Genomic DNA, 16126 nt, shown 5'->3' on the forward strand with positions numbered 1-16126 from the left:
ATTCCGTGCTGCTCTATGCTTCCATGCCTATGCACCTGCTCTTCCTTGTCCCTGAAGTGGACTGTCTCCTCCTGGTGAACCCGTTTATCTTCTCTTTAAAATCTTTCTCTGGCATCATCTTCTTTGTGAATCATTCCTAGCCTACACAGAGAGAATTAATTACTCTTTCCTCCTGTACCATGTCCATGTACACACACCATTTTATTGCCCAGATGTCGTATGGTATTGTTTGTATTTACTTTGTTTCTTATACTTGAGTGCAATTGATCTCATACTTGAAATTACAGACAATGTCTTATGTATCTACATATCCTTAGCATGTGGCACAGATGAACAAAGTTGCTTGAGGCTGGGGAATGCCATAGCTTATTCATATTTTTCATTGTAATGCTTTTCTCCAAGTACTGTGCTTCAGACCTTAGAAATGTAAATATTCATTGACTAAATAAGCAGACAGGTGAATGGATGGATAGGTAGATATATAAGTAAATGGATGAATTAAAAGACAAGGGAAAGGTGTAAAGGTTGTTTTAAAATAAGAACAAGAACAGTCATGAAGAATAGGGAATATGCCTGTTCCATGATGCCCCAGAGGGCAAGACAAAGTTCAAATAATGTAAGTAACAAGGAAGCAGGTTTTACCTCAACCTAAGCTCTAATCATTAGAGCTTCACAAAGGGTGCAGGCTATTTAGAGATAGTAAGCTTCTATCTTTTTTTTTTTTAAAGAATTATACATTCATTTGATAAGGTTGCCCAGAAAGGATATGGTATGGCTTACAATATACCTACATGATAGGGCCTCTTCAGCCTCTCTGAACTCTTCCCAGTTCCTTCCACTGCAGCCACACTGGCTTTCTTGCTCTTCCTAAAACGTGACAAGCTCACTGCCTCCTCTGGGCCTGAATACCTGATGTCTGGAATGTTCTTCTTCAAGATTTTCTCATGGATCTTCCTTTTCATTAGCAGGTCTCTGCTAATTAGCAGGTCTATCCACAGATAGGCTCTTCTGATCACTCCAACTATATAGTCTGTTCCCCACCCCCTAAACACACACACACCCCTCCTTCCCCTTAATTTGCTTAATGTTCTGCACAGAATTTATCCATGTCTGAAATTATAAATTTTGGTTTACTTTCTTATTACCTGTCTTCTCCATTACAGTATAAGCTCCAAGATGAAAAGGATCTTGCCTTTTTTATTCACTGCTGTGTCCTTATACCTAAAAGTTTCTGGCACTATAATAGGTGCCAAAAAAAAAAAAGTTTGTGGAATGAGTTAACTTTCTATAATAACCAGCTGTTTATTCTCAGAACTGAATCTTGACAAACCTAGAGAATAGATGGTTTGATTTGGGGGCTCTAACATCCAATTTGATTGAAAATGAATTCCCCTCATCAAGTCCCAAGTATTACTCTGTCCTAAGAACCAGCTTTATAAAGCAGAGAATTGTTGCATGATGGTTCTTGAATGGGCACTGAAAATACTCTGTCAATGCTTAAATATCTCTCTTCCTAAAGTGTGAGTGCTTGAAATTGTACTTTTAAAGATTCATTTTTCTTGTATCCTCAAAGAATTTTAAAGTCCCCTAATAAACTGTTGAATTGGAGGCCATAGAGATAACTGGTTTAATTGTTAGATTTTAAATTTAAATAAAAGTACCCTTCTAATAGGAAGTTTTCATCATATCTTGTCTTGGAAAATTTTGGAAGGGGACAAATGTTTTGGGAAGGTAGGTGGGAAAGCACTGACTCAGCTCTGGATAGAGTGGCCTGGCACTTCTTTATCAAGGCCAGCTCATAGAAAATGATATAAAAAATCATTTACACTAAGATGTAAATGACTGACAAAGCCAATCAGTGGCCTATTGTCCTGTCTAGAAGAACTTAAATTTTAGATGCAATTGGACACATGGATAATATATATTTTGAGGGGCAGGGAGTCCTGCCTTGAATGACTGAGATCATATCTTGGAATTCCATTGTCAATCTCTGTTATGAGAAACAGTGTGAGTGCTGTTTTGTAATAAAATGAATGCTTGGCAAATAGCAGGTGCTCAAATTTCGACATTCATTTGGTTTAATGAATAAACAGTGATAACTGGAACGAGTGAAGTTGACTTAAATCAACATGTTGGCTCAGAGGAAGAAGTGATTAAATACAGCTCCAGGGTTCAGGAAAAGCCTTTTGAAGGAGGTGTATCATTCCAAGGAAGATCATTCCAGTCTAGGGAAAGGCATGGGGACTGGAGTATCTATATTTTTAAAAGGTGCCAGGTTGAGTTTGAAATGGGACAGGTTTGAGTATGACAGTTTCAAGCATATACAACAGCAAGAGTAAGGGCGCAGAGGTAGGGCTGAGTGCAGGTGGATAGGGGTGAGAGGCAGTTGCTGGAAATGAGGCCAGAAAGAAAGGTTTGGGAGATGCCCTAACAGCAAAGTACATCATTTTGAGGCAGCTGAAGCCGAATCATTAGTTAAGTGGTTTGCCAAGGATGCACAAAACAGCGCTGCAAAAGAGTATGTAGCACCAGGTCTCCAGTGTTGTTTCCACTGTAACAGGTGCTTAGGTAATAGCTAGACCAGGAAAGTCTTGCAATGTCTGAAGGATGAAATTTTTGATAAGAGTCTTAGTCCATAGTAGCTAGATGTCCACTTGTCATGCAGCACTTGATGCTGAACCTCCTAAACTCTAAGTGATTTTAAAATTTTGTCCTCAACGGAAAAATGTAGGGCATTTCCTCTCTACACCAATTCGCCAACATGAGAGGTAATGGCCTGCTTTGCAAAGTCGTCTAGCATCACGTTGTAGCCGCCTTTTCCAACACTGACCTTCCTTGAAATGCCCCAAGACGACGTCATCCAGTGAGTTCAGGGGGCGGTGCGCCCCTGACCACACCCCCTGCTGCCGGAGCCTCGCCTCTCAGCAGTTTCTCCCCTCCTTTTTTCAGGTGCGTCGTGACGTAAGACGTGGGTCACACAACCTTGGCAACTGGTCCCGGAAGCAAAAAGCCGAGGGGCGGAGAAGAAGGCGGAAAGGAGGGCTTCCGTCCGGGTAGGCCGGCAGGGGGCGGGGCGGGGCCGGGCATGGTAACAGCTCGGAAGCCGAGGGGGCTGGGTCGGGGGGAGGCAGAGGGACCGGTGTCGGCCGCGGCTGCCGCTGCCGCCGCTGCTCCAGTCTGTTCCGTGTGGCCCACGCGGGCCCCGCTGCGGCCATGATGATCCACGGCTTCCAGAGCAGCCACCAGGACTTCTCCTTCGGGCCCTGGAAGCTGACTGCGTCCAAGACCCACATCATGAAATCAGCGGATGTGGAGAAGTGAGGCTCCGGGGCTGGGATTCGGACGCGAGCCGGGGAGCTGGGCCTGGGTGGGAGGCAGGGCGAGCTCGGCGGAGCCCCAGCCCTTCTCTGGGGGGCGGAGGCTCGGGTCCCTCTGGACGGGACCTTTGAATTGACAACACCAGGAAATATTCTTTTCGCCACCTCCTGTCCTTCGGTTCGGGCCGCCAGGCGCTGCCTTCGTGAAATTGTCACTCGCCTGGGTTTGAGCAGAGCATGATTGTTACAGTGGACTTTCCCCTCCCGTAGGTCTCTACCTGCCGCAGCCTGCGCCACCTTTAGACTATTTCTTTCTGGGTGGCTATTACCTGTTTTCTTAGGGGTTAATAACGGGGATGATATATATGCTTGGTTTTTAGCATGTCAGAGGCCGTGCCAGGCACGTGAGATACAGAAGATGAAAGACAGCCTCTGCCTCGAGGAATTCACAGTCTTGTGAGAGAGACAGACAATTATAATACAGTGTGAATTGATATAGGTGTATATGCAGGGTTATTTGAGATTGTTTAAGGGAACAAGGCATCCGGGAAATTGGGATGCCTGAACTGAATCTTGATAAAGTCGGTGGGATGGGGTGGGGCTGGGGGCATGTGTAAAGCCGAAAGGCCAGGGAGAGTGACAGCTGTGATGCGTTTGTGATGCCTGAACTGAATCTTGACAAAGTCGGGGTGGGGGCGGGGTCCGGGGGCACGTGGCAAGCCGGTGGGTCAGAGAGAGTGGGAGCCATGAAGAACTGTTTCTGTGTGATTGGCGTGTGAGGTATCAGAGGGGGAGTACTGTAGTGAGAAGCCAGAGGCAGGTAGGCCCCTGGGCAGTGGAGATACCACTGAGAGAACTTTTATGCCAGCCTCAGGAGTTTTGAATTTTATCTAACTACCACCGGGTGCCATTTTACACAAAGGATCGACATTATCAGACGTATACTCTGAAAGATTTCTCTGGAGGTGATGTGGAGGATGGATTGGTGGGCTGCAGGACTGGGTAAGGAAACCAGTTAGAAGGGGAGAGAGGAGAGGTTTTAGAAGATTAAGTCCCTGAATTTGATGGCCACTTGATAGGAGGAAGGAAAAAGGAGGAATCCATACCCTTGGCAAGATTTCATTGCCATTGGACAAGGTGAGAAACCCAGGAGGAGGAGCAGATTGGGGGCAGGTTTTGGACAGAGGATGAGTTTAGTTTTGTTGAAATATGAGTTGTGTGTAGGTTATGAAGTGGAGGTGTCTTAGGCGTTTATTTTGGAGCTTAAAAAAGATGACTTGTCCATGGATTTAGGTTTGGGAATCATCAGCTTATAGTTGATACCTGGAGCCTTGGGAGTGAATTAAGATCATCTAGAAGTTATCCAGAAGAAAAGGAAAAGGTCATGAGATGGAACCCTAGGGAGCGCCGACATTTTAAGATTTAGGCAGAGGGAAGTGACCAGGGAAGAGAGGAGAGTCATGAAAGGATGTTTAGCTTCCTAATGGAAAAAAAAAAAAAAAAAAAAGTAACATTCTTGCAGAGTCACTAAGAAAAATTGAGAAAATACAGAAAAGAAAGGGAAAAAATTCCCTTCATCCCACCACAGACTGAGTTACTCTCTGAGTTTTCCTCTCCATATAACTTTCTCTGTTACATATTGCACCATATATACAATTGTGCTATATAAAGCAGTCAGCTTCAAATTGTGGTTACCCATATAATTTACTTACAGACTCCCTAAGAGGTGCTGGATGCATGGAGAGTTCTAAGGGAATCAAATTCCCGATCTTTAATCTCCTTGTTTATTATTTCTGAAACAGCTCTGCCTGAGTATACTTAGTCCTTTTTCCTTATGACGAAAGAAAGGCTTATCTGCTCCCATCCTAAATTTTTCTGTGATGCCTTGCCCTAGGGTATAGAAACCTCTTGGGTGCTATATAAATGAATTAGGGGAAATTTTGGATTAACGAAACTTCCTTTAATGAATTAAGGCATCTTAATCCCATAGAGGCTTCCTGTCTTCCTTGCCTTATAAATGGTCCTACCTATTTGTTAATGGTGAAGCTTGACATTAGAAATGGGGTTAAGATACTCTGTGTTTGGCCTGTGTTTAAGATACTCGGAATTTTGGACATTTGAAGAAGTGTAAGTTAGTGGCAGTGATTCTTTTACATATATGACTGGAATATTTCATAGGACTACCAGATTTTTCCAGATACGTTGGGAAAAATCCAAAGAATCACATCTTATATTAGTTCATATTTGGTATGCATTATCCAGTAAAGTGGTTAGAACTTTACTACTTGACTGGTTTATTTTACTTGGCATAATGTCCTCAGGTTTCATCCATGTTGTCACAAATTGCAGAATTTCTTTCTTTTTAAAGGCTGCATAGTATTCCATTGTATGTATAAAACACATTTTCTTTTCTTATTTCTTTGCTTTTTGTTTCTTTTTTTTAAACCACATTTTCTTTATCCATTCATATGTCTATGGACATTTGCATGGGAGTGTTGATCTCTCTAGTATTTAATATTTTCTACTTCCTAATAACAAAAGAATAAATTTCACTTAAATTTATGATGAAAAATTAATGTTATTAGCTATCATACTAAAGATGTGCAACTTAAAAGGTTAGATTACTGATATGTGCACATATACATAAACACAGAGATAAAATAAACATACAGTGTGCCTGTTTTTTTCTTTACTATTGTATCATAAGCATTTTTCTCCATTATTCTCCCTTTAAGTATTTTTAATGATTCCATAATATTTCATCATATGGATATACTATAGTTTACATAACCATTTATTTCTTTATAATTAGAGTATTTCTTTTTCTATTAAAAATAAGATGATTATGAGTATTAATGTGTATAATTTTTTTTCCTGCATTGGGGATTATTTCTATATTACAGATTTCCCAAAGCTGATATTTTGGGTCAAAGAATATAAATTTGATTAAGTTCTTGGTACTTTTTTCTTAATTTTTGCCCCAGGGTGGAATGTAAATTGATGCAGTTCTTCTGAAAATCAAGTGAGCAAGTGCTTGTTTCCCTCACTGGGTGCTTTTGCTTTTTTTTAAAGCTTGCAACAAGTTGAGAATTTTACTGGCGAAGGTGTTTTCCTACAAGAAACAGGATCTTTAATTGCTATCTTTTCTTCATAGCCAAAATTAATATAATTGTTGTGTAAGAACAAAAAGTTCACCAGAGATCGGAAGCTTATGGAAACATGGGACTGTGGTGCATTAAGTCCTCTCCTGGGCAGTCATGGTGGAATTAGAACCCACCTTTATTCTTGAAAGTGGTGGGGCTTTGATGATCCAGGAATGAAGTAGATGTTTATAATAAGAATCAATATTTTTTCCATTTAAGGCTTAAGTATTTTAATTTGTTTATGCAGGGTTTTTTGCTTGTTTGTTTTTAATATATATACAAGACTTGATTGGTGTGTCAGGAAATAGATTTAAAGCAATTGGAAAGAGAGTAATTGTGGTCTTGGGATATGCATAGATCCTTTGTTAGTTTTATGTAAGAATATATTCTTTAATATAGCATTATTTTACTTTACCTAACAAATATAACTATGTAGCTGTTCAAAAATCCAGAAGTCTTAAAAAAAGAAAAAAGAAAAGAAAGCCTTCTGTTCTGCTAAAGTAGCTATCATAGAACACTTGCACTAAAATTCTGTGCTTTGTTCAGGATCCCTTAGAACTTCATTCAAAGCATATTTACACTTTTGACTATTGCATACTGTATGATTGTAACCATATTGGAAATGTAAGGAAGGAAAAGAGTTCCATATAGTCACTTTGCCCTAATAAATGAATTGTTAGCATATTTCATGTTCTCTTTTTATTCATTATGCAATTTTAAGGAGTGTGATTGTTTGCTTTTCTATCCTTTGATAGATAAGAAACCAAATAAAAAGGGATGAGGGTGCTTCAGGGGCAGATACCTACATTCTAGAGCAGCTAGAGGTATACACACTCAATTGAACTTGAGGACATTATCTTACAAGATTGTTAAATATGATGATCTCTGGTCAGCAAGAAAAGGTAAAATAACATTTTATATGTTTTGTTTAAAAACAAAGAGAAGTGTACAATACATTTTGAAAATTTTCCAAAATCAATAAACAGAAAAAAATTGGTACATAAGATAACTGGAAAATCACTTCCATGGAACCTCTGTGTTAGTTGTGCTTTCAGGTTGCAAGGAACGGAGACTCCCGTCCACCCCCCCACCCCCGTGTTGCCTCAAGTGATGAGAATTTAATAATACATGAGGAAATAATTAAACACAGGAATTAGCTCAGAAAATGAACAGCAGTTCTTGTGGCCCCAACTACAGATGTATCTAATCTTCTTGTTACCCTTATTTCTCAGTCTCTACTTGGCTCTATCAGCTTCTCTTGCTATTACTTAAAAATTTCACTCTCCCCTCTTCTCTACCTCATGGTTCTGTGTCATGCCATGTCTCTTGGTCTGTGCTTCATTTAACTGTCATTCAAACTTATAAAAAGAGGGATCAGAGTAAGTTTAATTGGCCGTTATTCAATTCAGCATGAGTGTATCGGGCAGAGTTCTCAGGCTAAAATTCAGGGGTTCCTGCCAGCCCATAGATAATTGCCTTTGGTTGAGAAGCCAAACTTTCATCCCTAAGTTGAAAGTCCCGGTTGTAACTCAGGTGTTGGGGTCATAAGGCATGGTAACCTATACATTGACCCACTTTTTTCAGAAGTAACAAGTAGCCACTTAAAAGTCATTATAACAGGGGTCACAGACTCAGCTTTTAAAGGGCCAAGGAGACTGGTGAACCAGAGAGCCCATGCCCCATTTGAAGGGGGCAACCTCCACTCAGCTCCAGCCAGTTGGTGTCACGTGCAAATACAGGTCCAATGTCGCCAAGTCTTTTTTTTTTTTTTTTTAAGAGAAACTAGAAGTCCAGATTTCTCAAAAATCTCTCAATTTTTATTGGCACCTCAATAATTTTGCCAGTTATTTCAAATATTAAAAAATATATTGTGTAGGCTAATCAAAACACATCTGTGGGTTAATAATTTGTGATCCTGGTCTTATAGTATGTCTAATATAACTTTCTTATGTAATGAGGCTAGCTAGATGAGGTCCAAGTCTTTATAAAGCAGTCTAATATAATGGAAATAGGCCTGGTGTTACCACTTAACTGGCTCTGTGATTTGAGTTAGCTGCTTAAACTCTCTGAGCCTTTCTTAGCTCACAGGGTAGTTTTGAGGCTCAAATTCAACTGTCTCAGATGTGATCTGTGATCATGCTACCTAAAACAGTGCCTCCCCCATCACCTTGCTTTAATTTTTATATATCACTTGTTACTAGCTGACATTATATTGTGTATTTATTTGTATTTGTTTATTATCTGTCTTATTTAGCCCACTACCTAATACAGTGCCAAAAAGATATACACAGAGAGAATGGATGATGAAACCATTTATAGACTTTACAAATATATCATTTTATTAAATCATGTATTATTTAACTCATTTAGGAGTAGAAGGTATTCTGTGGGGATCAAAAGGAAGCAAAAGTGCCAACAGTGATATAAAATAATCCTGCTGACTTTTGGTTATACATAGGTTAGCTGATGAATTGCATATGCCATCTCTCCCTGAAATGATGTTTGGAGACAATGTTTTAAGAATCCAGCATGGCTCTGGCTTTGGGATTGAGTTCAATGCTACAGATGCATTAAGATGTGTGAACAACTACCAAGGAATGCTTAAAGTAGCCTGTGCTGAAGAGTGGCAGGAAAGCAGGTGAGAATCTGGGTAGTTATGGGTTAAACAAAAAAGAAAAGAGTTGAAAAAATATTCAGTTGTGATATGTGTATTTTATTAGAATAGCTAGCACTATTATTAAATCTGATAGTTGAATCATTCTAGAGTTCATTTTTCTCATCCATAAAATGGAGATTAATTACCCCACTCTTGAATACTTCTTGAATTAAATTGAATTACAATTGAGCTGAGCTATGTAGGGTTTACTTTTTTGAGTTTTCAGTGTTCTTTGGTGAAGAGGCATTACACTGTGTACTTTAATGTTCCTATTTTTGAAGAACAATGTTTACTTAGGATTTGCGTTGAAAATTTGAGGAGCATTGAAATTAAGAAAAATGTATTTTCTTTCATAATCAAATCAGCAGTTATTTACTTTGTGCCTATTATGTACTAGGTTCTTTGAAAAAAGTATAAGCCTTTAAACCATGTCCTCAGGCAGTGTACAGATTAATTGGAGAGACTACATTATCAGTGCATGACAAGTTAAATAACAATAAATGTGCAGAAAAACTAAGACGGATCTTGTGTTAGTGAATTATGACAAGTCTATGTATTTAGTAGGATAGTTTATATTACCTGTCGAATGTGATTTGGTGTGATATATGAATACAGATGATCTATGCTCTGCATCGCTGACTGATCCTCTCACTTTGGTATTTGAGGACGGAGGGTGAGCACTCTAAGGAGGTTGTGAAACCGTATGATTGGACCTATACAACCGATTATAAGGGGACGCTCCTTGGAGAATCACTTAAGCTAAAGGTAAATCTTAGTTTTTGCTTTTATGAGTCGTTGATTGCCTTGGACAGTTTCAGTGTTAGAACTTTCTAGTAATGGGTTATTTTATGCTGCTACTTTACTTTCTATTGTGCGAGGCTTCAGAACCTAATGTAAAGGGATTTTGCTTGTTGATTATCAGCACAAAATAAAAGAAAGCCATAGTGGAACAATTTTTGCTAAAAATGTGGTTGGTAGCAATGGCAGACTGCCTTAATGTTATCATTATCGCTATCAGGAAGCATTAAAATGTATCTGTTCTTGGTGTAATGTATTAGGTGATTTAGGCAGAACCTGCTAGCTAGTAGCTTACAGTTTTACAGATGAACAGATATGTGGGCAGATAGAAATTTTGGTCAGACAGCTTGGATTATTGTTCTGCCTACACTATGTGTGAACCTGGTGTGACTTCAGGCAAGTTATTTAATCTGTCTGGTTCTGTTTTATCAGTAAATTGGATAAACAGAAATATCTACCTCACAGCAGATATAAGATAATCTACGGGAAAGTTCTCAATGAATTCTAAGTCTCTGTATTAATGTTAAGTTGCATCTGTGTAAGCCCTGCTTAAGAAGAGATTCACTTCGTGGTAAAGACACCAGGAAGGTGGAATTGGTAGGCCTCATATTGGGAGCTTAGCTACATAGAGCCATGGATACTGCAGGGAACAGACAAAAAAATCCTTCCATTACAGTCTAATGGGGGAGGAAGGTTTTTCTAGTCCATTAATACTTCATAGATTAATTTTCTCTCTTTTCACTCCTGATTGAAAAACTTTGCAAAGTGTGTAGGCCTTTCGATATTTCATTGCAAGGAGTGAGGAAACGAGAGCTTGTTTTAACCCAACGCAATAACGATGATGACTTACTTTGTGGGCTGACTTACAGAAGCCTCCTGGAGGCTATGAAGTAGCATTAGCTGTGATCGAGGAGCAAGATCCACCGCAGTAGAGACAGGGAGTGTGAGAGTAGTAGGGGGTGAAAGGCGTGTGCTCAGTACCCTTTATTGGCACTTCAGCCTGTCATGTAATTTGTTCTAAGGTGTTGCTGACAAATGTCAATGTGATCAACCACTCACTAGTGGTAAGGAGCTCTGGGTTTGGCAAACCTGAGTTCAAATCCCAGCACCATCACTTAACAGCTTGGAAAAGCAATTTAATCTTTGCTAAGCCTTAGTTCTCACTTTGGTAAACTAGGGATAATATCAGTTGTGAGGTAGTAAATAAGATAACATGTATTAAGTGTTTATGGCACAGTGTCTGTTAACACAATAAGATCTTAATAAATGGCAGCTGCTATTATTATGATAATATCGTATCTCAAATGTCAAGACAACTAAGTTAATATTATTGAAATACCAAGAGTAAAAGTAGCTATATTGTCTAAATAGTATTTACCCTTGCTTTATGGTCTAAACAGAGTTGATGAATGTGTTCCTTTATTGCCTTAAAAAATAGAGTGACTATTTTCCAGGTAAAATTGTTAGGACTTTGTTGCTTAATTCTCAAAATAGTCTTGTAGGATAGGCATTTTTATCCTTATTTTGTAGACGAAGAAATGGGTTCAAGATCTCAAAGTATGTGTCTCATAGTAACATAACACCGATGATAGAGCTTCTTGTTAAGCACATTTGTTATATGTGGAAGATCACTTTCATAGGAACATTTTTTACTTTTAACTTTGTTTTAATACTTAAAGATTTTTTGGCCTGTAATATTATTTGAGATTTTAAATTATTTAATCCTTCAGCTCTTCCTTAAAACACTATTCAGAAGCCCTGGTATGTATAGGAAGTGTATGCCTGTGTGGGAGAAGGTATTTTATGTGTACAGTAAGAATATCAGAGAATGAGGCATTAGAATGAAGCCTTTCCTTTGCCCGTAAATTCTTGGTTTTTAGTTGCTGGGGCCTGTTGGGGTGTGTGTGTGTGTGTGTGTGTGTGTGTGTGTGTGTGTGTGTTTGATGTTTTCTCACTCTTTAGGTTAACCTATTACTCTGGGTTGTAGCATGGTGTAAGAGGAGAGGGCCAGTCACAGAGTTGTACTGACCTGGCTGGATTCATATCCAGCCTTGTCATTTGTTGTCTGGGCTACCATAGGCACTTCTCTCAGATTATGGTATGAGAATGTTATGAGAAAACAGGTCAAATGCCTAATATGTACCTGGCCTATAGTAACCTATCAACGTTTGGCTGTTTTCTTCTTTCTTATTAAATAAATAAATTGAATATGCAGGAAAATATAAGTAGAAGACTGCCTCTTCTATTGATACTGCTTTTTAGGAATAAAACATGCTTAGTGTTCATGCATTTAAAAAAGCTTTTTTTTTTTTAAAGCACATTGGAACATTTGCCCAACTTAGTGTGATTCAGTATCTTGAGCTTTCTTTTTTCCTTTTTTTTTCATTGTGGTAAAAAAATATGTAACAAAATCTACTATCTTAGTTATTTCTAAGTGTATTAAACACTGTTAAGTATATTCATGTTGTTGTGCAACTAATCTCCAGAACTTCTTCCTCTTGAAAAACTGAAACTCTATACTTATTGAACAGCAACTCCCCATTTCTTCCTTCTCCCAGCACCTGGCAGTCACCTTTCTACTTTCTGTGAACTTGACTATTCTAGATGCCTCATATAAGTGGAATCATACATTATTTGTCTTTTTGTGACTGGCTTATATCACTTAGCATAATGTCCTCAGGGTTTATCCATGTTGTGGCATGTGTCAGACTTCCCATCCTTTTTAGGGCTGAGTAATATTCCATTGTATGTATATACCACATTTTGTTTTTCCATTCATTTGTCAGTGAGCATTTGGGTTGCTTCTGCCTCTTGGCTATTGTGAATAGTGCTGCTATGAACATAGGTGTGCAAATCTCTCTTCAAAATTCTGCTTTCATTTTTTGGGGGGTATATACCCAGAAGTGGAATTGCTGGATCATATGGTAATTCTATTTTTAATTTTTGGAGGAACCCCTGTACTATATTCCATAGCAGCTGTACCATTTTACATTCCCACCAGCAGTGTATGAGAGGTTTTGATTTGCATTTCCCTAATGACTAGTGATGTTGAACATCACTATGCTTGTTGGCCATTTGTATATCATCTTTAATATCTTGAGCTTTTAAAAATAACTTTAGGGCAGGAATGTGCTGACATAAACATTGGAAATGAACGGAGTTAATAAGACAAAAGGCAAAAAGAACTACCTATGAGTACTGTATGCTTGTTGATAGTTGTTTTCCTCAGAGGTATGGGTTAACAATTCTGGTACTGTTTTAGTTTTGCAAGATGAAAAAGTTTTAGAGATCCATCTTACAACAATGTGAATATAATTTACACTACTGAACTGTACACTTAAATATGGTTAAGATGGTAGATTTCTTGTTATGCCTTTTTTTTTTTTGCCAGCAATTAGCAAAAAAGTTAAACATGATTGCCATGTAACCGAGCAATTCCACTCCTAGGTATACACTCAAGAGAATTGAAAACTATATATCCACATAAAAACCTGTGTATGAATATGCATAGCTGTATTACTCATAATAGCTAAAATGTGAAATCCACCCAGATGTTCATCGGTGGATAAACAGAACTGGTATATCTAGACAGTGGAATATTATTTAGTCCTGAAAAAGGAACGAAACACTGATACATGCTACCACCTTGGAAACATTATGCTAAGTGAAAGAAGCCAGACACAAGGGTACATGTATATGATTCCAGAATGATTTGCTGAACAAACAAATCTATAGAAACAGAAATTAGAGTATTGGCTTCCAGGGGCTGGGGGATGTGGGGAATGGAGAGTGACTGCTAATGGGTATGGCGGTTTCTTTTTGGGGTGATGATATGTTCTGGATTAGATAATAGTGGTGACTGCACAGTCTTGTGAATATACTAAAAACCACTGAATTGTACACTTTAAAAGGGTAAATTGTATAGTATGGGAGTTATAGCTCCATTTTTTTAAAAAAGAAAAATCATTGTAAAGCATAGCAATTTCACTGTATGTTCCTAATGGAATGTACACACACACACACTACTTTCAGCAGATTTTAAAAAGGGAATTTAACATAGGGTTCTTAGCATTTGCTCTTAATTAACTTTATATGATAAATTTAAAAGTATTTATGTCAAGTAATTTCCTTATTATAAGCCTCCATCTGATGTGAGGGAGGTTCCACTTGAAAGATGTGACCAGGACTTATTTTTCTTGTAATGTATCAAGAATATTTGTAGTGCTCCATATGTTTTTTAAGCTTTTTAAAAATTGTGGAATAACTTAGAAAAGTCCATAAAACATGAAGGTAGAGTTTAATGAATTGTAAAATGTAACCACCCAGGAAAAGAAATAGAACATTGTGAACACCCACAAGCAGGACCCTGCCCGATCATAGTTCTTTTAAAAAAAAAATTTCCTAGTATCTTTTGAAATTTTCAACCTTAGCTTTTATTTCCTTGAAACTAGTGTGCATTGTTGTTTTACAGCTTGGGCCTCATATTTTCAACATCTAGAGTCCCCAGTGTCTTTTATTGTCTTGTTATTTCTGTTGGTTCCGATTTATGGTGTCTAGACTCCTAGTATGCCTTCTTATTTTTCTTTGAATCCTGTTTTCCCTCCACAGAGGATTTTTGTTTATTTCTGGTGGGCAGCTGAGGGCATTCATAGTCAAGGGCATAGGTTTGCAAACTGATTCTGTAAAGGACCGGATAGTAAGTATTGCAGGCTTTGAGGACCATAGAGTTTATGTTGCAGTTACTCAGCTGTGCTGCTGTAGTCGAAAGCAGACATAGACAATATGCCAATGAATGGGTATAGCTGTTTCTCAGTAAAATTTTTTTTATTTATGGACATGGAAATTTGAATTTCATATAATTTTTATGTGACATGAAATATTCTTAAGAAAAAATTTCCCCCAGTCATTTGAAAAATGTAAAAAGGATTCTCAGCTTGCAGTTCATATAAAAATAGGTGGCAGGACACATTGGCCTGGAAGTCTTAGTTTGCTAACCTCTGGTATGGGGCCGGAGTTTGAGGTTTACTGGGCGTGTAATATAAGAAGCTGTGCAACCAGTGTAGCACTTTGAGATGTCATCCCAAAATTGGGAGCAGGGCAAGGAATTCTCCAAGGCCTCTGCCCTTAGTGAATACTGAGCAATTATGGCGCCAGCAGAGCTCAGCCTCTCCTCTGTCCAGTCATTGCTGATGCCTCAAGGCCAAAGCCGGAAAACTGTAGTCTCACTTTCACTTTTCTGGGCTCCCGTCCTCTTCCAGATATCAGCCTAGTCATTCTTTAGTGCCTTGTCCGTATAATGCTTTTAAGAACTGTTTGTTTTTTCATCCAGCTTTTTAAATTGTCTTCAGCAAGAGGGTTTGTCCAGGTTACTTATTTTGACAATACCAGAAGCCAAAAATGTTCCATATGTCTTAAGTGTAGCTGTTTTACCTTTTCTTTTCAGATGCTTGAGTTCAGAGAGGAGATAAGTGGAGTTGAGGAAGAGAAAAGGCAGATAAATACAAAGTTTTAGACATATTTGTCCTTATGAATGAAGAAGATAGTATATAGATAAGTTAAATATATTGAATTTCCCTAATCCATGTGTTATCTAATTATTTTTTGTCTTTCTCTTTCAAACATTTTATAAGAACAAGTAAATGGCAAAACTGATGGATTCATGTTCACCAGTCACTTACTGAAGGCATATATGAAATATTAGTGAAGTAGCCATTTACTAATGAGAAAATTCATGTAATGATTAATTTTTTGGAAGTCAGATGTATCTATAAGGAGGATTTTCAGATGTGTTCCTTTGAACTAAAACTAATTAAAAAGTAAGGAATTTAGAAGTTGTGTTTATTTAATAGTAACTAAAGTTTTATGCTCTTAGGGAATCCTAGAGGCACCAACGTTGGTCTTAAATAGATCACAAACATGCAAGTGATGCAAGGGACTGATTATATGCTGCCCTATCCCTATCCCTCACGTTGCTTCCCCACTCCGAATTTCACCTTCACGTGTGGTCTCATGTCTGATCTAGACACATATTGGCATAAAATTGCAGAGGGCTAAAATGTTATCTGTAGGTAAACATGGAAGAACTATGGACATTTTTTTCACCTCTTGGGAATCGCATACAAACTGCTAGTTTCTTTCATAGCAACCTTTTCCCCCTCTGCATCACTTAATACTCCCTAAGATCGTTTTCCCACAAAATCTATGTAATCTCT

General features: G+C 38.3%; 1 protein-coding gene across 2 annotated transcripts in view; it reads left to right on the plus strand.

Moving 5' to 3' along the window:
* The first annotated feature begins 3082 nt into the window (after positions 1–3082).
* TIPRL (TOR signaling pathway regulator) overlaps positions 3083–16126 on the plus strand; it is a 35728-nt gene continuing 22684 nt past the window's right edge. The window contains exons 1-4 of one of the 2 annotated variants that reach the window (XM_059935739.1): positions 3232–3317; positions 7216–7362; positions 8919–9098; positions 9782–9881. In XM_059935739.1, the coding sequence (XP_059791722.1) occupies positions 8938–9098; positions 9782–9881 (261 nt within the window). In that variant the 5' untranslated portion in view covers positions 3232–3317; positions 7216–7362; positions 8919–8937. Of the gene's footprint in view, positions 3318–7215; positions 7363–8918; positions 9099–9781; positions 9882–16126 lie in introns of both variants that reach the window. The other variant, XM_059935729.1, reaches the window with a different exon arrangement.

The sequence above is a fragment of the Balaenoptera ricei genome, chromosome 1, assembly GCF_028023285.1.
Source record: "Balaenoptera ricei isolate mBalRic1 chromosome 1, mBalRic1.hap2, whole genome shotgun sequence".
Lineage (NCBI taxonomy): Eukaryota > Metazoa > Chordata > Mammalia > Artiodactyla > Balaenopteridae > Balaenoptera > Balaenoptera ricei.